The sequence below is a fragment of the Haliotis asinina genome, chromosome 10 (assembly GCF_037392515.1).
Source record: "Haliotis asinina isolate JCU_RB_2024 chromosome 10, JCU_Hal_asi_v2, whole genome shotgun sequence".
Lineage (NCBI taxonomy): Eukaryota > Metazoa > Mollusca > Gastropoda > Lepetellida > Haliotidae > Haliotis > Haliotis asinina.
Genome location: NC_090289.1, coordinates 47,537,013 through 47,561,696, shown reverse-complemented (window position 1 = coordinate 47,561,696; position 24,684 = coordinate 47,537,013). Strand labels below are relative to the sequence as shown.

At 41.5% G+C, this 24,684-nt stretch overlaps 1 protein-coding gene across 7 annotated transcripts; it reads left to right on the top strand.

Moving 5' to 3' along the window:
* Nucleotides 1-2,163: 2,163 nt before the first annotated feature.
* On the top strand, nucleotides 2,164-24,081 carry LOC137298822 (uncharacterized). Of its 7 annotated transcripts, XM_067831100.1 has the most exons (11): nucleotides 10,717-10,770; nucleotides 11,070-11,156; nucleotides 12,534-12,586; nucleotides 15,490-15,540; nucleotides 16,685-16,793; nucleotides 17,483-17,594; nucleotides 18,121-18,268; nucleotides 20,066-20,222; nucleotides 20,556-20,816; nucleotides 21,386-21,561; nucleotides 22,558-24,080. In XM_067831100.1, the coding sequence occupies exons 3-11, from the start codon at nucleotides 12,566-12,568 to the stop codon at nucleotides 23,095-23,097; spliced, it is 1,575 nt and encodes a 524-aa protein (XP_067687201.1). In that variant the 5' UTR covers nucleotides 10,717-10,770; nucleotides 11,070-11,156; nucleotides 12,534-12,565; the 3' UTR covers nucleotides 23,098-24,080. The 7 variants fall into 7 exon arrangements, with proteins under 7 accessions (XP_067687196.1, XP_067687197.1, XP_067687199.1 ...); XM_067831095.1 differs by lacking the exons at nucleotides 10,717-10,770; nucleotides 11,070-11,156 and adding an exon at nucleotides 2,164-2,633; XM_067831096.1 differs by lacking the exons at nucleotides 10,717-10,770; nucleotides 11,070-11,156 and adding an exon at nucleotides 2,414-2,575.
* Nucleotides 24,082-24,684: the final 603 nt, after the last annotated feature.

Sequence of the window (24,684 nt, the reverse complement as noted above, 5' to 3'; positions counted from 1 at the left end):
ATAGTACAGATAAGGTAATAAAATGGAGTCTTGAGACTTTCTTCATTTTCAGATTTGCCACATTTTCTAAACTTTCGTGGGTTTTCTTGGTTTTATTTGTTTCAGGGTCTGTATGAGAGGCTCCAAGCAACAATATGTTATAACTGACCTACGTTGGACTCATTGATCACGTTTCGGTGACATTCGACAATGAGAACTCTTTGACCTCGCGGGCTGATCAGTGCAGAGTGTGAATCAGCTGGTGGCTGACGACTGTCGGATTGCCCGTTCCGTTGCCGGGTAGTCAAGTGACATATTTCCCCTGTAAAGTAGATCGGATGATTTCATGACAATCATCACGTTCAATGCAATCTAAAGATATTTTCACTTGCATTTCAAATATCCTAAAATCCGAAACAATTAAACATAATGTCCTGGGGCTAAAACCACAGCAAAACAGTCCAGCTTGAATATCCAAGTGTGTATTCATTGACCGCGATTTCTGTGGTTTTCCATTATTCATTTTGAAATCGTGTGAGTGAATGAGTATGGTATGCTGTCGCTTTTAGCAATATTCTAGCAATATCACGGAGTGGGACTCCAGAAATGGACTTCACACATTTTGCCCATGTAGGGAAATTGAACTCAAGTCTTGAGGAGACTTGAGGACTTGAGGACAGAACACTTTAACCGCGTGGCTACTCCACCGACCCACGAGTTTAACAGTTGGATCGACCAGGTATATAACACCTCAAATGGAATCCTCACTGGAGTCAGTCAGTGACTCAGTGTAAGTATATTTATACTTATGCTGTTGAGCACTGGATTGTGAGGAATGACATCAATACAAACCCATATTCCACAACTTTTATAAGTGTACATGACCAACACTTTGAGAACGTGGCATTAGTTACATGTGTGATAATATGCAGTGAGTGAGTTTTTTACGGCTCACTCAGCAATATTCCACTTATGTACAGGCGGTCTGTAAATAATCGTGTCTGGACCAGACAATCCAGTGATCAAAGGCATGAGCATCGATCTACGCATTTGAAATACACGTACAATGACATGTGTCAAGCACGTCAGAGGGCCTGACCACCCGACAACGCTTGCCCCTTCAAACGACAATCACGGATTGCCAATTCCAACCCTCACAATTATGCTTGCAACGTATTTGAAACCTTTGAAATAGATTAAAGACTATATGCCAAAGACATGGTATCGAAGTCGGAAACATCTACAGGTGGTATTTAGAAGTTGGTGTGATTAACAACCTGGATGGTGCTATAGATATACAACGTCTTTACAGCCACTGTGAGCAGATACAAAGAAACGTCGCTCACACTGTCATAGAGATGCTGTATAATGATCGACTGACTCACTGGCTGAAGTTAGTTTTACGCTGCCTTTTGCAATATTCCAGCAATACCACGAAGGGGGACACCAGGAGTGGGGCCCACACATTGTACCCATGCGGACAGCGAATGCTTTCACCACTCTGTGCCCCAACGCACCGTGTATCCATCGAACTTTTCCCGTTGTTCAAAGAAGTCTGTGTTTGACAGGGGGTAAGTTTCAACACTTAATTGCACGACAGACAAATAACACAATCCATGCGTTGTCACTTGCAGCTGGTATCAGCATTAGCTGTGTCTTACAGTGGAACTTATGAATAACACAACTGCCTATCGTAAGTTTACATGCAATCACAAACAAACTATTCAAAACACGTATGTGCGTTACTGAAGAGAATGACAGGCGTTTCAAATGCATTGGCGACTTAGCGGGGATGTACTCGTGAAGGAGTTCCGGATGTGTGACCTGACTTGAGAGTCATGGAGACTCCCAGTCTATGTAGACTCAGTCTCATTTAACGTCACATCGGCAATCTTTCAGCCATATCGTGACGCGCGTAGAGACAAGACATCCGTAAGCCTATGATAAATTATAGATTTACGACAGGTCGTATCGTTACGAGCTGTTTGTGGACCGGGGCCCTGGGTCTCCCAGTCTAAGTAAACTTAGTCTCAGTATTATTCGTTACTCTCCTACACTGAGTCTAACAAACTTCATTAGGTCACGTCATGTAGATGAATCTCTCCCACCACAACCGGTTTCTGTACCAGATATAGTGCACACCTAGGTGTAACCATATCGAGTGAGTCTACTTTACCTCAAACGCCAGATATTGTTTGAACTACTTGGTCGGCCGAACATGGTTACGTAATGATAAGGCAATGAAAAACTGACATGAATCTGTGTCACATGACCTGTAATCTCCAATGTTCAGCAGTTACCAACTGCAGCAAGATAATTGTCACAATCGTAGATATATATATCAGACGGTGCCAACCTATTCGGAATCTCAGGCATTACACTATCAGACAGTGTTGACACGTGTGTTTGAGGTCGTCATGACCCAGGGGTCAGACAGTCAACAATCACATTCAGTGGCAAGCCGATGGTATACCTGAACGCAAAGACATTTGTACAACTAAGAGGGCATTGCATGGGATAACATCTTATCAACTGGTACGCCAAATTAGGATGTGCTGTCTTGATGTCAACAACGCCTTTGGAAATCCCCACCCAGGTACGGCATTTCCGCACTCTGACTACAAAGACGACCAACCGAAATCCTGAAATGCAAAGTAAGTATAATTACAAACATTTTACTCCAACCAAAACTTCAGATGAAGTAATTCATGCCAAATTCTTTAACAAAAAGAAACGCACAGCCCCCAAATAAGAAAATGTATGAAACTGGACACATGGTCAGTTCCTGGTGACCCCACCCCTTGCAGCTCACTGCTTCCATACCTGTACCCTACTGCACCATTGGACACGTCGTTGTCAGTGTAGTCGTGCCAGGACAGGTTCAACTTTTGGTCGACATGCTCAAAATTTCCGTTTCTATCAGAAGATTTCTGATTCTTTCGTCGGAAATTTCTTCGAAAAACCAGGCACCTGTCCTTCAGTGTAGCGCAGGGGCTGCGGTGGGCGAGCTGTCTGAAGCTTCAGGCTTGTGATCCAGCGAGGTTAATATCCAAAGATCGAAGAATGAAAATATACCAGTTCCTTAAACAAGCACTAGCTGCGTGGATATGTGCGCTATATACATGCTCATATCCTGTAATAGTAATAACAATATGATCGGTGATAAAGATAAAACACCTGAATGAATCGGTCCTGAGCAGGAGTGATCACTCTTGGAGGGTCACTTCTGGGACGATATTGGACCGAATGTAAACGGGACATGGTGACGTGGTGGACGTTAAAGTGCCTTGCAATGGCAGATTGGGACCCAGCTGCTTTCGAATGGTATTTCGGCCAGTCGCATTGGTATTTTGTCATTATTTACTTTCGTTTACGTCGTAAATCCTGTTTGGTTTGGCCTATTAAAGTCGACATGCTCACGTATCAGACACATTGCATTACATGGAAAACGTTTTCTACACTTTTTATGTATCGTTTTCATTTGGATGACAAAGGTGTACAAACACGACAACCTCGACATGATTAACGGGATTCAAACATAGGAATTCTCTTCATGACGTGTACTGGAAAATACATCGGAAATCCACCGCAAAAAAAGCCTGTACGTTTTCTGTTCTGAAGAGTGTGAAGTAACTGTACCGTATATAATTTATAGGGCTGGCGAGGAATGTGTGATGATATTTCTGGAGAATCATGTTTAATTGTACATTTACAAGAATGAGAATGTTTATGTACAAAGTACGTTAAACCATCTGAATGTATGGATGCGTGAAATATGAATGCATGGAATACATCATTACCGTATTTTTTTTAAACTGGAGCGCTCATAATGAGGTATCAACTTTCGAATTCAAACCTATAAGTAGCTTCTTTGAGTGTCATGGTTAGAAGTTGGTAAATGACATAAGGACAAACTTTATGGATGAACAACCACTTTGTTCGAGTCATATATATATACACACATATACGTATAACTGATCTCTGTTGATAAGGGGTTGGCATTATTACTTAAGCGACTGAGGAAAGTTATGTCCATTGTTCCTGGAAGTGTTTTACTAGCGTAACTGATTAACTGACCAAGGACAATTAATCTGTTAAGAAAACATAAAATTGTACTTACTCTGATCATCTTCATCATGTTTCATGCATTACATGCGTATAAAATGCGTATGAAATGTGCCTATCCTCATGGTGTACAGTGCTACCTTGTGAGGATGATTAGCCTATACAATGTAGGTTATTTCATCCCGTCAGCATAAAGCAAACTCATCAACAAGCGTACGTGCTTGTATAACTTGTATGAATATACCCACCTCTCCTGCTTTGTACATCCCACTGTATTCTGATATGATCCATTGTCACTGACTTCTACATCTAATCCCTTATCACACTGTTACTGTACTTCCCAGTTAACCTCATGTTGTTCTTGTTAAGTATTTACTGTATACTGTATGCAATTTGTATATATGACCCTGTTTTGTATCTGTCTCATACTTGCTTGACAACGATACACAAATCTGTATGGAAACGTCTCATCATCCGAATAAAGAAGTTGTTCATCTATAAAGTTTGTCATTATATGAAAAGGCACTTATGCATAAGGCAACATACAATGAGCATGTTTCAAACTACTGGTAAACACATATAAGTTGATCCACGACCTGACGAATGAACCCAATTTGCATACTTGGGAACGCCCCACAGAACGATCCACTTGAAACAAGAGGGAGACAGGTTGTCTGATAAATATCGAGAAGTTCATTTTCCCCGTGCGTTTCACGCATGAATTGTTATAGCACACTCGATTTGGGAACAGGTACAATCTCAACGAATTGAATCAACACAATATACTGAGCAAATATGTTTAGGACCACCGATCCATTTCACGAAGCAAATGACATTTTCCTGTTATTTTTGTAACAAAATTGTTGAATATCTAAAATGCTTGTTAATGCCCCAATCATCTATTTGTCTTAGTCTTAACTAAAGGTTAGCGTGGAATATCAGTATCTTATGCCTGAAATTGCAGCCTTATCATTCAAAGGAATATGCGGTGTTGTTTTAATGGGTAAAGTTGACTTTTCGTCTGATAAATATTAAATAGATACTAACTACATATAGTTAATTGTGTTTCATTTAACTTTTTAATATGTTAAAAGTTATCTGTTACTGAATGGGGGTGGCTAAATCAGAGTAGCAAGGGGGAAATATTTTTATCCCATAATTTGGTTCCTATTTCTCTGTACGGGCTGATTTCCGTCCTTAATTCCGCTGGTGATCGACCGGGAATACTTGGATTACTCTTTGGATTACTCTTTTTTATGACACAGTATGGGAACAGTAAAAACATGATATAGTATGTGTCAATTATTATAGAAGGCACAACAATGCTTTAATTATCACTCTCTGAATCAGCCGCGGTGCCTGAATCACATGCAAGTCCTAAGTCAATCACTAGTCTGTCAATTTCCCTTTCTACTGCGATTTCGCGTTGCCAGTAACCATCTTCAATTGTTTTAACATGTTTACAACATTCCGACCATTCTTTTGCACCGATTGCAGACATCCTTTCATTTATGGCAACTCGTAAGGAACTTTTTGTGAACTGCAAGTTTTGTGAAGCGACATAATTTTTCACATTTGCCCAAATTAACTCAATCGGGAGGGAGACGTAGTACATCATGACCAACATCTATGCTTCAACGTAGTGTCTACTCCGTAGACAGGACCCGATTTGTTGGATTTTGCAAGAAACGATAGTTTAAGCATTTTCTCATCAAATGAGGTATTGTGCCTTTGTAGCTTTTGTGTCATCTTTTCTGTTGGCGGTTGTCGGACATTTGTCCACTTGCTTGCTATGATATGGTGCATTATCCATAACGATGACAGAGTGCAGTGGAAGGTTTGGGATCAACTTTTCCTGGAGCCATTTGGAAAAATTATCAAAGTTCATCTCGTCATGATAGTCTGCTGATTTGTTTTTGGAATCAAAAACAAGCAAAGCATTTGGAACAAAACCGTTTTCACCCCCTGCATGAACCACAATAAGCCGAGGTCCGGTGCCAGATGGAGGTTGAACCCCATTTATTATGACTTCACCCTCAAGTTGCCAACACTTTGGGACAATGTGGTGTACATGCAACCATATTTCATCGATAAAGATGAGTGTTCAATTTTCTTCTCTGTATTTCTTTATTGCACGCAAATATTGCAAACACTTGGAAACAACGTCTTTACGTTCCATTAAAAGTTTATGGTTTGACTGCGTTTTTCGCCACCTAAACCCCATGTCTTTGAGATTTTTTCGAACACTTTCCTTAGAACCCTTGTAGTTCAACTGGTACTTTGCCATATCATACATCGTATCCAGAGTGGGTAGTTGTTTTTTTACGCCATATAAACTTTGTACAAAATGACGGACTGCACACCGGTCGAAATCATCAAGTTTGTAACTGCAAGTTTTGGGTTTGTGGGGCTGATAAATGTAGGTCCACTCGCACTCCTACCACCTTCTGCCTTAAGGCGCTTTAAAGTTGCGGTTGAGAGTCCAGTAGCAAGGCTGCTTTGTAAAAGAGAATCTGCTTTGGTTGCACAAGTTTTTGTCCATATACATGATAACATTGTATGCTACCTCCCTTGCCTGAGAATGAACTATTTGCCCATGTTTTCCTAACCTGGACATTTTTTACTACAAATGAAATCTGTTTAACAGTATTGAGACAGGTGTAAAACAGTATTGAGACAGGTGTAAAACAGTATTGAGACAGGTGTAAAACAGTAGCGAGACTAGTGTTACACAATAGCGAGACAGGTGTTATTCAATAGCGGTGTTGATTTCATGTCACTGTTAGCATGTATTGCACGTGCATAATCGTCAAGCTACCTGTAGCAGTCAACTGTACTCGCCCAATTCGTTGTACCGCCTCTCTTGTCACAAATGCGTTTAGTGCGCAGGATCATCAAATATGTGTCTAGCAGTAATAGACTCATATGGAATCAGGGCCGAAAGTTCGAAATATCAGGAATATCAATGTAGTCGCAAAACCATCACAGCATTATTCCGATTGCATGTACGTTCTGTTTCAATGGTGTACTATTCGGCTTTGGTCCAATATTTACAACAGTGTTTTGCAATGCATTACAATGATATATAACAATATTCCATAATAAACAAGTAGTCCCTTTTAATTGACTTGTATGAAATGAGAACAGACTTACTTTAAACTAAGATCGACGTGTTTATGATATATAAATAAAGTATACATGCTAAAACATAATCGCAATACAATAGGAGGAGATATAGGGATATCTTCTTGCCTCTATCCCTGTGTGGGCTATTGGGTAGCCTAGTGGTTGAAGCCCTCACTCGTCGTGCCGAAGACCTGGGTTCGATCTCCTACATGTGTATAATGTCTGAAGCCCATTTCTGGTATCACCCGCCATGATATTGCTGGAATTTTGCTAAAAGCGGCATAAACCCATCCTCACTCACTCACTCATTACGGCGTCCAAACGTCCAAACGTAATGAAGAGTCTTGAACAGTTATCAAGACGGTTGTTACAGCCAAAAAGAATTTATAGCATGTTGCTAGTCTAGCTCAAGTTTTAGGAGGGATTGATAAGTGAGCAATAAAAGTCAAACCTTTGGGACCACTTCGGGAGTATCGCCAGTCTACCAATGGTCAAGTCTCTCGAGCCTGTAGACGCAATGCGACTTTAAATCTACAGGCACAGCGGTTCTCCTGCTCCACTCATCGTCGGTGAGAGGTACATGCATTGTGTAATTCAAATATTTTTTTAACGCTTGTTGTTAATATTTTTAGGACTGTTTTTGATTTTGACTTACAATCACAAACCCTGTATACGTACTGCTCAAACACCACACACTTGATAGGGTTATTCGTGCTTTATCATGAAATCCATGGATTTGTTGAACCTAACGTGCATGATGCTCGCCAAAGCTGTAAAATAAGGTGTGTACTACTCGTACTGATAAAATTGCCTGAAACGACAAGGAATTTCAGCAGAGGAGGATGGAGTAGCCGAATGGTTAACGCACTCGCTCGTCTCGCCGAAACCCGAGTTCGATTCTTTACATGAGTACAATGTGTGAAGTCCATTTCTGGTGTTCCCGTGTGATATTGCTAGAGTATTGCTGAAAGCGACTTAAAACTAAATTCACTCACTTTTTGGCTGAAACCGATGATTAACATTGACTGCTGAGTCTTAAATATTTCTTGGTTTAGAATATACGCTTTCTTATAATTTCAATAATTCTACGAGGATTTCCGAGTTGAAGTTCAGGTGATAGATTTTAATAATTGTTTGACTTTGTGAAAATGTCCTATTATGAAAGGAAGCAGATTTGGAAACAACGTCACACAGCCTTGACGTTTCATAATGCTCTAGAAACTGAACCCTTACACAACAGTAGATCGACCGCTTGTAGGCACTTATGGCTGTCCTAAAGCGAAACTGTAAAATCACATATCTCTGATAAGAGGCAGTGAGGTCGACAAGTCAACGTGTACCCCCTCACGTTGCTAACTCGAGTACGAGCGCCCATATGGGTACATTTCGTCCAGTTCTTGTGTAACTCATATCGATGGGATATTGCGGCGTAAATCATACTCACTCACTCGATGTCACGTAGACTTTGAACAGTGTCCTACGCAATCTTGCTTAGGTGTGAGAGGTAATATAGTTTCATCGCCATATTGAACCAAATTTGGGTCTTTGAGAAAATTGCATCGACGTGTGTCTGTTTGATGGTGCATGTATTCGTGAAACCCATGAACGCATTTATTGTGCTCAGGAACACGACAGTATATTTAAGGTACGAATTTGAAATTCGACAAATTTGTATTACACACAAAACAGAAATTGTGGTTTGAGAAACAGATGACACATATCACAATTGCATCAACCTGTGGATTAAACTAGTTTCTGAAATTTGAAACACATTTTACAGAAAAAATAATAAAAAGCATCCTAAAAAGCAGTCCTGAAACTTTCTTCATTTGCCAAAAGTTATGGACATCTAGACTTGCCACATTTTAAGACTTGAATGGGCTTGGGTGTATTTGTTTCAGGGTTTACGGAAAGGCCATGATACATTTTAGTACTGTTTTGCCTAAGTGCCCAAGTCCACTTGTCGCGCCCAAGGCACTGGTACTGAAGACCTCAGTGTTAATTTTGATTTGTTTGAAGCAACGTGTACTAATCCGTTAATGGCCATTGCGAGATTTTGCAGATGATAAGGCAAACAGATTTTGAGTTATCTCTCTTCCATCTATTTGCATTCGCTATTAAGACAGCGGTAATTTTCGTACAACATCCGTGATTCAATGTTATGCGAGAAAAGGATTTACTACCGCGAAATAGCAACTGAGTTTGGCATACCCAGCTGGGTACATTGAAATGTTACTCGCTTGTTAGCGGAGTTCATTGTAAATAACAGAAGAGCTTTCAGGGAGATTAATGTGTGAGGTAAGATAAATTTAACGATACATCACTTGTAAGTTCGATTTGTGACTGTTAATTATGATGGGATGTAGAATGTCCATAATTACCCCCACAGACTCAGTCAGAATAAAATTATTACTGAGTATTATATGTTGTGGTTGTCGTTAATCTTAGCCGAATACCGCAGTCTGAGCTGCCGAGGAGTTCAAAACGTCAAAACGTGACCAGCGAACATGCTTTATACATCATATCCAAATGCGTGATCAGTCAAATGTTGAGTAGAGAATATTTAGTAAGTGAGTGAGTATGCTTATGAATGCATGGAAATACGTCATTACGTATTTTAAATGGCACGTTAAGACACAGATTCTCATAATGCGTTATCAGGGGGTAGAATAGGACTTCATCAACCCATGCTTGCCTTGCCATACAAGGTGACTTTACTTGTCTTGAGAGGCGACTAACAGGATGGGGTGGTCAGGCTTGCTGACTTGGTTGGCACATGTTACCGGTTCCAATTTGCTCAAATCGATGCTCATGCTGTTGATCATCTAATCCAGACACAATTGTTTACATACCGCCACCATATGGAATATTAGAATATTGCGGAGTGCGGCGTAAACCTAAACTAAACTCACCCACTCTGATATCACAAGGGGTGGTAGGGTAGTCTAGTAGTTAAAGCGTTCGCTTGTCACACCGAAGACCCGGGTTCGATTCCTCACTTGGGTACAATATGTCAAGCATATTTCTGGTTTTCCCCTCCTTGATATTGCTGTGATATTGCCAAAAAGCAGTATCACGGAATTCACTCACTCTGCTGTCACCATTCCTACAGATACTGTCGAACCTGTTTAGGTTGAACGTCAGTGTTTCTCATATCTCGTTACTAATCATTGGGGACAATGGTTAACTGGTTTCATCCATAGTAACAAATGAAATATTACCACGAAGCTAATGCCCGTGTGTATAACATGGGATACCACAGCTGAAGATCAATAATTGTATAGGCGATACTGGCCATGGATTATGACAAGTCATCTCTTCCTAGCCCAGAACTAATAATTTGATAATTTAACATTTAGCTTCGTATAATTCAAATCACCCCAATGTCACAATCTGATTTTATTGGTATTAAATTTATAAAAATACCGAGACAAATTTCAAGTTGTATAATTAGGTGGTTTCCACGGCTATCTAAAGTGCTGAAACCACGTGCGTCTTATCACTTGTAACTTGCTGTGTGACCTACATTGCGTTCCCCTTACAAACACTAACAAACACAAGCTCACACCGAGGATGGCGAACTAGGAATGTAGATCGCAGGTACGTTCGTGTCTGGCCTATTTCGATTCGCCTATAAGTAGGAATGTAAATCACACATACGGCTTGTACATATAGACAGACGTGCGTTACACACTAAAAAATATCTGTTGTCTCTGGATATCGATCGTGCCGTCGATGACTTTGGAATGTGCCTTGGCTTTTGAGGGTTAGATTCTTGCGCTTTTTGTAGAAGAATGAACCACAGTAAGTCATGATACTAATGATATCATAATTGTATTTTGCCATATTTGAGCAAACTTTAGTGAGTAGGGTTTAGGCTGGCTTTAACAATATTCCAGCTATATCACGGCGGGGGACAGCTGACATAGGCTTCACCCATTGTCTCCATACTCTGGACCGAATATAGATCTTGGGCGCTCCGGACGGTAAGTAGAGATATTACAGCTGGCATCAGATTGTATGGGGCATATATATGGCATGCAACTATCATTATGATATTCATATCATACAGACTTGTGATACGTTAAATATCTATTATATGATCATCCGCTTTGGCACACATGAACTGACATGATATTCCTGATGGCATCATGTGTTGCTTAGATTTACGTACTCGTACAGCAGAAATGATAATAAAGTTGTTATACATTGCCTAGATTTACTTACCGGTACGGCAAAAATGATAATCATGTTACCATTTGTTTACGTAGGTTTAAGCATGAATCTGTTCAACAAAGATGAAATGATGATCCTAATGTCTTATATTGTCATCATATTCTCATCGAATAGTTGAGATGATACTCATTAACTATAATGAGATATACATATTTGTATTCCTGACAAGGCATTCAAAACTATGCATTCTATGTATGTAGTATCGTATATCCAATATGATATGATTGATATAACTGCCACACACCTCAGGGCATTCACTCATGGGCGGGGATTGCCTTTCCGGCTTGATCTCCTCTTCCTCAAGCCCCCTCCTTCCTCCGCGCACCTTATCTCCCGGGGACATATTTCATGGCCTTATGTTTTCTCCTGCGCGTCGTCTTCACGAGAGTTCAACCAAGGTTACCCCTGTACAAGCTCACGATGTGTTGTTGACAGCCGTACGTAAGACGCCTGCTACATACAGTATTACCGTATAAAAATAGCGTATAATGAGGTCTGTAATGTCAACACTTATTTGCGGTCAGTTATGTAGCTGCATGAGATATCATGAAATTGTTGTGACCCTGTTATGGAGAAACCAACGCGTGAGGTTGGCAACGGTCAGACTGCAAGCTAGAACATAACCCTTGAATAAGTAGGCATGTGACAGGCACTCCGGTGGATTTGTAATGTCCAGTGCTCGGTGTTTGTGTCTATCCGCGGAGACAGCGTGCAGATTAAGGGCCTGATCACTTTCCTTTGTTTATTCCTGGTAAGATACAGATCCACAGCATACTGTGCTTGTCTGCCTCTCGGATCCCTGATCAGGTATAGATCCACAACGCACTGTGCTTGTCTGCCTTTCGGATCCCTGGTCAGGTATAGATCCACAACGCACTGTTCTTGTCTGCCTTTCGGATCCCTGGTCAGGTATGGATCCACAACGCACTGTTCTTGTCTGCCTTGCGGATTATATCAGATATATATATCCACAGCACTTTATACCTGCCTCCTTGTGTCAGCTGTATGCTGTTTTGTTATTTTTAAACATTGCAAAGGTAGGAGGACATTGTCGTGTGTATTTGTCGTTTAAATGTGCATTGGATACTGTGTTTCACCAATAGTCTCATGCTAACGTTTTATTACAGATAGCAGAAACTTGAGACGAAGGGACATCGCCATGACATCAACAGCTAACAAAGTGAGTGAAAAGGGCAGGGGTGCGGGTTTGTGGGTATGCTCAGTTGTTTCGGGCCGGTACGCTTATTGAAACATAATGTTCCACAATTTCGAATCTGTTTGGATAAACAGAAACGTTTGCATTCCACGTTGTCTGTGCATTCCACAGTGTGCATTCCGCAAAAGCTACAATGTTTTCCTGATGTTCAAGTTGTGCTGAACGGCGTCAGACAACAAATCTAAATTATTATAAGCGCTCTTAGACGAGCTTGCACTCTTAACTGGCCCTGTTGGTCAGTGTTGTAAACAGTACAGTTTGCTGAATCGTAATTAGAGACATCCTGGTTTACGACAACACCAACTAGCCACAGTGAGCCGTGTAGGGTGAATAGTTTAGGCCTATTCCTTTTGATTTTAGAAATCCCAGTGAGGTCAGGTTTTCGGACACGCATGATAAACTTGCAAACATGTAAACAACCTGACCTGTCTAAAGGTCACTAGTCTTTCCCTTTCAAGCTCTTTCTATCTGACCGGCGGTCAACTGAGTCAATTCGAACAAAAAATTGTCATCCATAAAACTGCATGCTACATGTATAATGTATGTCCGACTGTTTCCTCGGCTTCTGAACCTCCCATCTGATTGGGGCTCCTTTCTAATTTCCATATTGTTCATGTATGGTTCAATCTTGAGTATTTCTAAACTTGAAATAGCAGACAAACAACACAACGCTGAGACATAACTGAAAATGTGTATTGAAGCGCAATTTCAAACAGACATAATGACATAAGAATAAACCATTTAGAACCGAAATTGTTCCGGTGACGTGAAGTCAAACAAACATGGCGTCAAAATGACACTTCTCAAAACTGCTGATGAGAAAGTCATTGTCAACAAAAAAGACGACATGAAGTCCTTACAATAGGTAACACACTCAATATCTTATGTGGCCCCCATTGGCATCAATACACGCCAGGACACGTCTCCTCATGGAAGACGTAAGCCGCCTGATCACGTCATCAGGAATTCTGGCCCATTCGTCATGGAGAGCCTGTTCCAGTTGTTGAACGTTGTGTGGTTGCCGTTGTCGACGTCGAAGTTGCCTCCCGAGGTGATCCCATAAATGTTAAAGGGGGTTGAGGTCAGGTGAACGAGATGGCCATGGCAAAACATCGACATTTTGGCGGTTGCGAAAGTCTGTGGTAAGCCTGGCGGTGTGTGGTCGCACGATTTCATGTTGGAATAGCGTTCCTTGGTGCTGTTGTACGAAGGGCAATACCACAGGTCGCAACACCTCATCCCTGTATCTCTGCGCTGTCAGATCTCCTCGAATAGTCACTAGACGAGTCTTCTGGTTGTTGCAAATGGCTCCCCAAACCTTCACACCTTCTCCACCAAACGCATGAACGTGTATGCAGTTTGGCGCCAAACGTTCTCCTTTACGCCTGTAGACCCTCGTCCTGCCATCCAAATGAAACAGATTGAACTTGCTGTCATCACTGAAGAGTACACGAGCCCAGTTGCGACGTTGCCAGCGACGTACCGTCCTGGGTCCCGTTTCACAAAACTGCCGTAAGCCTAAGATCTCGTAACTTTTCTCGTAGCGTTCGTACCTCCTATACTGTAACACAGGAAGTGGGAATGCTGCGAGAAAAGTTACGAGATCTTAAGCTTACGAGAGTTTTGTGAAACGGGGCCCTGGTCCACTGTAACCGGTTCCTGTGATGTTGGAAGGTCAAGGCCGGGTTGGTCGATATGCCCGGATGCCAGCTGCGCGAAGTCTCCTCATCACCGTGAACACTGCTGATGCGGTGCCCCAATGCTGTTGCAGCTGATGACGTCACAGTCAACATCCGGTTCCGGAGATGCAAAACCCGTAGGTACCGATATTCTTGCGGTGTGGTCACCTTCGGACGGTCACTTCTGTTTCTGGCACGCCCTGGCAATATGACTGTTAGAAGCTCCCATTTGCGACATTCCGATGACTCTCTCTCTCTCTGTTCCCGCGTTAGTTTCGGCATTTTCTTAGTGCTCTTTTTGTCGTATGCTTCCGTGACAATATGACAACGTCTTATACCCCATTTTTCTTGCTGATTGCACGTGTAGGAGTAAAAAAAAACGATTTACGTAAAATTTCGTGCAAAGTGCAAAATGGTTGAGGTTGCGTTTCGGAGAATGTATCCCGCTAGTTGTTTTCTTTAGACATGTTTTTCGTGAAAATAGGTATCAATTAGAACGAAATAAATGTATAGTGACCAAGTATATGGGTGTGCACTTTCTTTTGAACGGGAGTTTACATGTGAAGATCCGGGTTGGAATTGATTTTCAGCAACTCATGCTTGGTGTAGGAGGCGTCCAACAGGATCGGTTGGTCAGGCTGGCTGGTAAGGCTGGCAGCAGTCATCGTGTCACAGTTTCTTAGATCATGCTGTTAATCAGTGGATTGTCTGGTAGAGATTCGATTATTTAAAGACCACCGCCATGTATCTGGAACTAGTGCGGAGTGCGGCGTAAAACTACACTCACTCACTTGAGTATTTATTTTCAGTACAGTCTGGTATGAGAATGTTTCACTCGTGTGTATTTGAGTAAATATGTGTCCTTTAGCATGTGTTCCAGCACCAGAAATGTTGTCAACACCTCCAAGCCAACTGTGAACCTATATCGTACTAACCCAACCAATCTAATGCTGGTGGAAAAACATAACTGTGCTTAAGCCTTTATATAAATATGTGTGAAATGCTGAAAAACAAATTCATGTGCAAAATCCATCTCTGATGTATAGACGGTATACTCCCTAAAAGACGAAGACACGTGTCAGTATGACACGTTAGAGATACGTTGATACGTTAGAGACTCGTTGAAACATAAGCGTAATCTTTTTAGTAAATATTGACAATTATGTAAAAAAAATTGTTTACTTTCAGAGCTACCTGACCTTCAACGAGGACGAGAAAGGGTCGAACGAAGCACACGAGGTAGGGTTATTCTTCTTGTTGTTTAGGGCGGTGGGGCAGCATAGTGGTTAAAACGTTCGCTCGTGACGCCGAAGACCCTGGTTCGATTCCGCACCTTTGCCGTGATATTCCTGTGATATTGCTAAAACTGGCGTGAAACCATCCTCTCTGAATATGCAGTTAGGGGCAGTTGTTGGTCCCTTGGTCTACAGTCCCTTGTGTCCCTTACCTGTAGGTGCCATGAAAGGTGAATATGCTTGTCGTAAGAGGCGACTAACGGGTCAGGCTCGCTGACTTGGTTGACACATGTCACCGGTTCCCAATTGCGCAGATCGATGCTCGTGTTGTTGATCACTGGATTGTCTGGTCCAGACTCGATTCTTGATAGCCCGCCGCCATATAGCTGTAATATTGCTGAGTGCTGCGTAAAACTAAACTCACTCTCTCACTCACTCACTCACTTACCTGTAGGACGGTTAAGTGTTCACGAGTTCGAATCCAAGATTCTGTGGTATTTGATATATCAAGACGTTAGGCACTGCCTTGGGGCTTCGTCGAGGCCATGGACGTGAACGAGTTGTCTCCCTTTGTCATTCCCCTACTATCAACCAATCCAAAGTGGGATCCATGAACGAAGGCTATGTCCTAAATAGTTGGTGGAATATAGACTGCACACCCCTACATTCTGTGATCATTTAATACAGACTATTCACATACATACATTGGGTACGGTGAGAAGCGTAGTGGTTAACGTTCGCTCGTCAAGCCGAAGACCCCAGTTCGATTCCCAATATGGACGCAGTATGTGAAGCCCATTTCTGGTGTTCCCCTCCATGATACCGCTGGAATATTGCCAAAGGCGGCGTAACACCATACTTGCTCACTCACACTTATTCCTAATAATAGCTTCATTAGTTTTAATGACACTACATCGACACTAGCCTGAGAGGTTCCCGGCGTCCTCCATATCAGGCCCTCTTGCACTGTCACTGATTTACTGTTTGTGGGACTTTAAATTAAAGCCGCTCACTCAGTCAAACAGATATTCAAGTATTGTTTAGGTGACGATGGGATAAGAGAGTGATTTGAGTTCCACGTCGTTTGGAGCATTGTGATGCAACACTTTTACTGTGGGTAAAACTGAAATTTGTCGTCCTTCTTTCAGAATGAAATCAAGAGAGCCAGTGGAGAACTGCGGGAACGAGAAGACATCTTTCTTTGGTCAGGCGGTATCGCCTTCATTGTCATCTTAATCGGCGTCATCTTCGGCATAGGTAAGAACATAGAAACCCCTGCTAACTGACATTGTCTTTGGAAGTAAAACAACAACATGATACAGCGGCATAATCTTCCGCACAGGTAATAACACGGCAACCTGATTCACTGACACCATCTTCAGCATAAGTAATACCATAGCAACCTGATTCATGCCGTCATCTTCAGCATAGACAATAGCATGGCAACCTGATTCATGCCATCATCTTCAGCATAGACAATAGCATGGCAACCTGACTCATTGACACCATCGTCAGCATAGACAATAGCATAGAACCCTGACTCATTGACACCATCTTAAGCATAGTCAATAGCATAGCACCCTGATTCATTGACACCATCTTCAGTGTAGGTAATGGCACATTGCAACCCGTGTTCTCCGAAAATGTACCATCTTTTCATATGGATTAATTTTACATAATATGCACGCCTGGTTTTACGTTTATGATTCTATAGACGCAAACATATTTAATTCTTAAAAGTCAGGCTCCGATGGCTGCTACGAAGTACACTGAACAGGCATCCGGCTTGTTTTATACAATGAAGGGGCCTGTGGGTCCCTGAATGGGACCGATGTCCTTAACTGTAGTGTACCGACTAGTGGGGAACATGTACAGTGAACGATATACAAATGTATTCATATCGTGGGAATAACATGATACATCCTGATTCTACTTCTTTCACTCAGGCCACGCCAGGCACTGGGATGCTCTATCTGGTCACACGCACAATATCAGCGCCACCTCGCGAGATAGGTTCCTCCCAGAACCTTTTGTTCCGGAGCCGGGTGTCAAAGGGAGGTAAGTTACTGATACTATATACAGGCGATTCTAGGCTTAGAGTAGCTGTAAGCTCATACCGCACATCCCTGTACATGTATTTAGTGTTTAAGCAGATGCCTGGCATTGTCGACTCTGTTAGATATAACACTAAACATTGTCCAAATAAATCATATCAGCTGCATGTACTCACGAGTGAGAGTGACTGTATTTGGTTCTATGCTGTTTGTAGCAATAATCCAGCAACATCACGGTGGGGAACACCAGAAATGGGCTTCATACATTGTTCCCATGTTGGGGTCGAACCCGGGTCTCGACGAGCCAAGCATACGATTTTATCGATGATGATGACAAAAGAAACCAATATAATTCCGGCTGAGAGTTTAAAAAATTAAAACAGGTATTTGGTTTTGCATCAGTGACTGGAAAAAAAGGGACCCAAAATCCAGTCCCATCATTCCCTCCGTAGAGTTCGACCTTAAGAGAGTAATTCCAATCCCATTGTTTCTACGTGTCTGTATAATCTATACCTCATTACCTCACCCAGGTATGGAGTTGAGCCAGACTCCAGGTGGTACTACTGGAAGCTCCCCCCGGACAGAGTGACCTCATACACACGGCTGTTTGCCTGGCTCTGCTACATTGGACACCAGGTGTTGGCTTGGACTGTCCTGTACATCGCTCAGCACCACAAGGTAATGTAGTCTTTGCGTCGGTAATACACCTTAGTTGGTCTAGTGGAAACAGTATCGGTCTGGGTTGCTGAAGGCCGTGGTTCGATTCCCGACTGTATCATACAAGCTGCTTAAACGGATGGTACCACGCCTCGCGCTCAGAAGAGGGGAGAAAACATCCACTGCTCCTCCCAGTGACCAATACTCTGAGCTGGGTACCCCAGCTACTGCGTATCTCATGGATCTGCATGTTGCTTTATATGTGCAATGGTTCTCATACTTACCTCACCTTTTCTTTTAACAATGATAAGACCTGTGGTACAATATAGGCATTAGACAACAGTGACAATATGCACGTTTTCGGCGTAAAACAGGATACCTTCTGGTGCCTAAATATCTGCCTGTTTCTTTGAGTCATACGAACAGCGAAATTCTGCAAGAGTAGTTGTATGTTTTCTCGCATTACATTGATAAGTTATACAGTTTTAGTGTACATATATGATTTGGATATTTTGTCACTGAGGCCTTTATTCGAGTGAGATAGGTTACTGTCCATGCCCAGATTACTGGTATGAATCACTAGTTGATAAGACATCCTGTACGATCGTCATGTATTAAACCTAATAAAGACTTGTAAACATATGACACATCGGTTACCCAGTTATGCTTGCCATTGTTGTCTATCTCTGTCACAGTCCTTAAACAACACTATTTTCTTTACAGCCTAACCTTCCCTGCAATGCTAAAACTCTAAATGAAGCAAGTGTAGATTTCCCCGGGATAATCTTCCAACTCACTGGGACTCCTTTTCAATTTTGATGAGTTTAACTGTTGTTATCAATATTGTGCATCAAGTTTAGTATCAGTAGTATGTATCAATGTTAGTATCAATATTATGTATCAATGTTAGTATCAATGTTATCTCTCAGTGTTAGTATCAATATTATGTATATTCGGAGACTAAGCGTTAGCCTATTTTTTGTCATAAAGCATTATTGTGTGGACACGTTCACCATGATCGATAAAATTCGATGTGCTAGACATTATTCTAGAAATAATTTACATACATCCAAATGGACCTTTCTGTTACATCGAAAACTTTAAGCCATCAGATAGATATTGGTGCCATATAACAATATTGGGGACGGTGGGGTAGCCTTGTGGTTAAAGCGTTCCCTCGTCACGACGAAGACCCATGTTTGATTGCCCGCATGGGTGCAATGTGTGAAGCCTATTTCTGCTGTTCCCCCGCCGTAATGTTACTGGAATATTTATTGCTAAAAAGCGGCGTAAAATCTAACTAACTCACTCACCATAACAACATTGAAAAAGAAATCATGAAATGAAAAAGTTGTGAGAAAGTAACATAATACGTCAGACTTACGGGAAGGGACAATAAACTTAGCAATGGCACAAATATGTGACGTGGCAGTATATTTGCGCCATTGTTTTCGAGCATCTGATAAAATATTGAATTACGGCACTACGGTTTTGTGGATCGGGTCCCAGATCTGTATCGACCAGTTATTACATGGCTATTAAAACATATCAGCAAATTTAGGTTCCACAGGCGGCAAAGTGATGATGGATTAACAGTTAAGTAATATGGAGTTTATGTACAAGCATTGTGCATGTGAGCTTGGATGAAGAAACAGTGGGATTTTCTTATTTGTGCCATATATTGTAATGTGTAAAGTGGCAAACGCCTCAAGAATGTCCACCTTTGCTGTGTTCACGTCGCCTTGGAGACATTATTAAATTCAGATTATGAATTGTTTTGCCCTATGAGAAACACTATTTTTCTATTCTCCTGTCCAGGCACACGTGACGAAGTCCCAGCGTTACAGCACTCGACTGACTAAATGGAACTATATTTCCTTCGGTCTGCATGTATTCTTCCACCTTCTCCATCTGGCGCAGACGCACACGACTTATGACGCGCTGGCGTCGGATGTGTCCATTGCCAGTTCTCAAAGTAAGATAACGTGAATACATTTCGTTGAATAAGAGGTCTTTCGAACGCGATGAACATATTTTACATCATTTCGACAGTTATACTGTTGTACATTTCACATCAACTCTCTCATGACCGATGTACATTGCACGCCGACTGGATCATGACCGATGTACATTGCACGCCGACTGGATCATGCCTGGTGTACATTGCACGTCAACGCGACTATGACTGATGTCCATTAATCATCAAGTCGAACGTGGCTGATGTACATTGCACATCGAGTCGACACTTACTGGCAAGCTTTGCTCATCAAATCTCACAGGAATGATATTAACAGTTCTTCACTTGTAGGCTCCGTGATCATGATTCTGGTGTTCATCATGCTGATCGAGTACCGAGACAGGGGCATCGTGTTCCTGTGGCCCACTGACATCCAACAGGACAAGATCAGCAGGACACTCCGCCTTGATCAAGCGGCATTCTCCTTTATCAGACGTTACCATGGTTACGCCTTTGCTTGGGGCGCGATCTATACATTTTGGTACCACCCGATGGAAAATACATGGGGCCATGCCTTGGGATTCTTCCACACATGGATTATAATGCTGCAAGGTAGATTATGTTTATTTTTATCTGTTTACTCGTACATGTTGCAATGGTGTAGCAGTTTTGTCGTTTCTGTTTCGAGCCTATTTGGGAATGGATGCATAAAGGGACGTAAGTTGCAGTTGGATAGCTCAGTGGTTAAATAGGGGTGAAAGTGGTTAAATAGGGGTATTAGCAGAACCACAATGCAATAACTGAAATGAAGACATTGGGTATTTTCGGGTTTCATATCGTCATTTTGTTAACCTTTTAAAACCTTTTCACCAATTCTAGAAGTCGAACCATTTTGTCAAAATCTAACTAGGTTTGGCTCCTGTTGTCAATTTTTGCACTATGATATTCTTTCACATACCGAACTGAAGGCCTTGTACCGCATTGCGTACTGTGCCGTACCGCAGTAAAAGTGTATTGTATCTCCCATATAGTTAAAGCTTTGCCAAAGGTCCACGTTCGATCCATTTTCCAGCGTCTCTCATGCCCATATATCTCCTGTTTCAAAGAAGCCGTTTCTATTTTGTCAGATTTAGTTATGAAATGGAAAGTATTTTGATCAAATACCACACTTTATGTTCTAGGAAGTTTGATCTACACCAACTTTCATCTGAACAAATACTGGCGGCTACTACTGGAGACATGGGTAACAGTACACGGCACCGTTGTGGCCATACAGACAGGAGGACCAGATCTACTTGGCACCAAGCTGTGGCCAATGTTCTGCTTTGGCTTTTCACTTCTCATTGTAGTGTCACAGGTACGTCCGAACAGTTACAATTTGTGTCGAATTCCAAATATCATGGCTGCGTTAGTATATATACATTGATTTCCTACGGAAAGCTCCCTTTGGGAAAATCGAATATTTCTAAAATGTATTTTTAAAATGATATTACACCGAATTCGCAATTCGTTAATCTGAAATGATTAATACATTCCGAATTATTGGATTAAAGATGTTGGTGGTAAACTAATGCCTTAACGAAATCTCAAGTTCCTCTGCTTTTTGCATCGAACAGATGTGAGTTTGCGCACGTTGGTAAGCAGTAGACATTAGATCTAACGTTTCTTAACTACAAACCTGTTTGTGGCAATCGAAATAGTATTATAAAATTTATAAACGGTGAATGAGTGAGTGAGTTTAGTTTTACACCGCACAGTATTCCAGCTATATGACGACGGCCTGTAAATAATAGAGTATGGACCAGACAGTCCAGTGATCAACAACATGAGCATCGAATTAGGAACCGACGACATGTCTATACCAAGTCAACGAGCCTTACCACCCGATCCCGTTAGTCGCCTCTTACGACAAGCATAGTCGCATTTTATAGCAAACATTGATTGCTGAAGGCCTATTCTAACCCGGACCTTCACGGGTATATAAACGGTAAATACACGAAAAGTTTGTACAGTTAGCATCAGATTTTGTCAGCAGCAAAACGTTTTAGGAAACGCTAACCTCAGCGGCTGATTCGATTGTGCTGGTAGATCATGAATCACGTCATAATCTCCTTCTTACTGCATACTGTCCTACTGGACACTAACAGGACATCGTGCCCCAGTTGCGTAGATTAATGCTCATGCTGTTGGTCACTGGATTCTCTGCTCGACCGCCATATATAGCTGGATTGTTGCTGAGTGCGGCATTAAATTACAAAGCAACCAACATGGTCAGATTGTTGTCGAAGGGAAGTTAAAACTGAAAAGCACTGTACTCATAAGCAATGACCTTCAATTACCATCTCCATTTCAGATATTTTCGTTGCCGTTCTGGCGCAAGGTTCATGCTGCTTTTCGAGTTATCCCCCTTGCCATCTATATTGGCGTCACCCTGTACATGTACAGTTGGATCCCAGACGTCAAAGGTCGCACGTTCGTCAGACTTCAGGAGGTCGTCCGGATACCCGCTGTATACTATCTTGGTTTTCTGTACGCATGGATACTGTTCTTTGCGTTTCATCATCTGCAAAAGAAACTGGGCGGCAAGAAGTCGAACCCGTCGACACTGAAGAAGGCAATCGGTCTTGTTTTTTCTGTCGCCATGTTCAGCATTTTCCTTGGGATTAGTGTCTGTATCCAGTGGTTTGACGTGCAGCAGGTGCTAACTATGATGATGATTATGCTAGTGTTTGTGTTCGTTACTGGCGTGTGCCTTGTCTGTGTGGCCATCAATCAGACCCTGCCCAGCGTTCAAGCGACAAGAGACAAGAATGAAAGTAATAAGAAGACAACCGATGGTAAAGTGTTAGCCGAACAGAATGGCGTTTCTGAAAAGTTCACACATCGGCTGTGATATGCAGGTCACTGGCTCATGAAGACTGCGTCATACACAAGCTGTGACATTATCGTAATGTATTATCATTGTATGCTAACAACGTTACACATTGGCCGTGATAATCGGCTAATTGTATGCTAATAATTGCTAACGGTTTTACAAACCGTCTGATTCAATCAATGCATAGTGTGCTAACAATATTACACATGGGCCCTGATAATCAGCACTAGTTGTATCCTAACAGTTTTACAAACGTGCTGTGTCAATCAGTCCATATTATTAAAAATATGCAAAAACTGTTACACTCAAGCTGTGATAATTAAGCCATTGTAAGCTAACAACGTCACTTCAGCTATGACCAACACGTTCTTGTCTACAAACAGTTTCACCCATCCATAGTAACTTAAAAGGCATTTTTGTATGTACGCCTGTGCTCTTGATATTGACACAATTAATATATACACTTTATGTGATGATTAAAGGAAACTATACAGTCAAATAGCACGTGTTCTTTTATAAACCGAAAATCCATCAGACATTCAATTAGAATTAGTGATACAATAATATCAATTATAAAAAAATACGCTCTTTATTTTCTAAACAGAAAGTAGAAAGCTCCAATGTAACTGTTGAAATATGAATTATATATGGACCTTTGTTTTTCATTCCAAACAGAACAGAGTGACACTCCATAGATTATTACGTGATACGTGTCTTCACCCAACACAAAAGATAAGACGAAAAGTGTAATTTTGCGTAAAACTGAAATAAGCGCAAAACTTTCCTTTTACATGAATTTGAAACAGTATTTTGCGAACAGTTTGTGTGTTTTGTATTATCAATAAACCTTCACCCAATGGAAAACACCAAATATGTATAGAAAATAAAGAAAGTATGCTAAGTGTGCTGTGACTACGTGTACTTGTAACGTATGGGGAGTTTTACGTGGGGAATTTCGTTGCTTCAGGGAAGTTATGAATAAATATAATTATGCATAATCAGTTTTCGTTAACTTTAGTGTTTTAGTGATAACCGAGAGAAATAGTCAGAAAAGGCGGTGACTATTGTCCTCGTGCGTGAGTTGGCGTCAGTCATGACGTCACGATGGACGGAAATTATGAGATAGTGTGTTGTTTTTTTTGGTTTTATGCCATTTTTAAGAACACAGCAGCAATATCACATCGGGGACCGCCGATGTTTCCGGGCAGCTTGTTCCTTTTCCCTGGTGATATATTTCTCTGGATTTTACCTTGACCCGTCGTAATGATGACAAATGTCATCTGTCATGCGATTGTAATATGTATTTGAATTCGTGAATTTGTGTACGAAAGTTCATACTAAATCATGTTTCTGATGTAGCAGGCGTGTCATAATCGACTTAGTTAAACGCCGGATCATAGCTAACACAGTGAAAAGATCAGATCGATGTTCGTGTCTGCAAATTTTCCAGAACATACACACCGATTCTGGGGTTATCGATGACGATTCTGAATGGTTATTGGTGATTTTGATTTAAGACAACAACATCAACAACAACAGCAACAACAAACACACACACACACACACACACACACACACACACACACACACACACACACACAAACA

Bases quoted from the DNA above. Each gene is read 5' to 3' on its own strand.
- LOC137298822 (XM_067831095.1), top strand. From the start codon at position 2,543: ATGTCAACAACGCCTTTGGAAATCCCCACCCAGGTACGGCATTTCCGC. The intron at 2,634-12,533 runs GTAAGTATAATT...GTTTTATTACAG, and splicing joins CCGAAATCCTGAAATGCAAA to ATAGCAGAAACTTGAGACGA. The intron at 16,794-17,482 runs GTAAGAACATAG...TCTTTCACTCAG, and splicing joins CGGCGTCATCTTCGGCATAG to GCCACGCCAGGCACTGGGAT.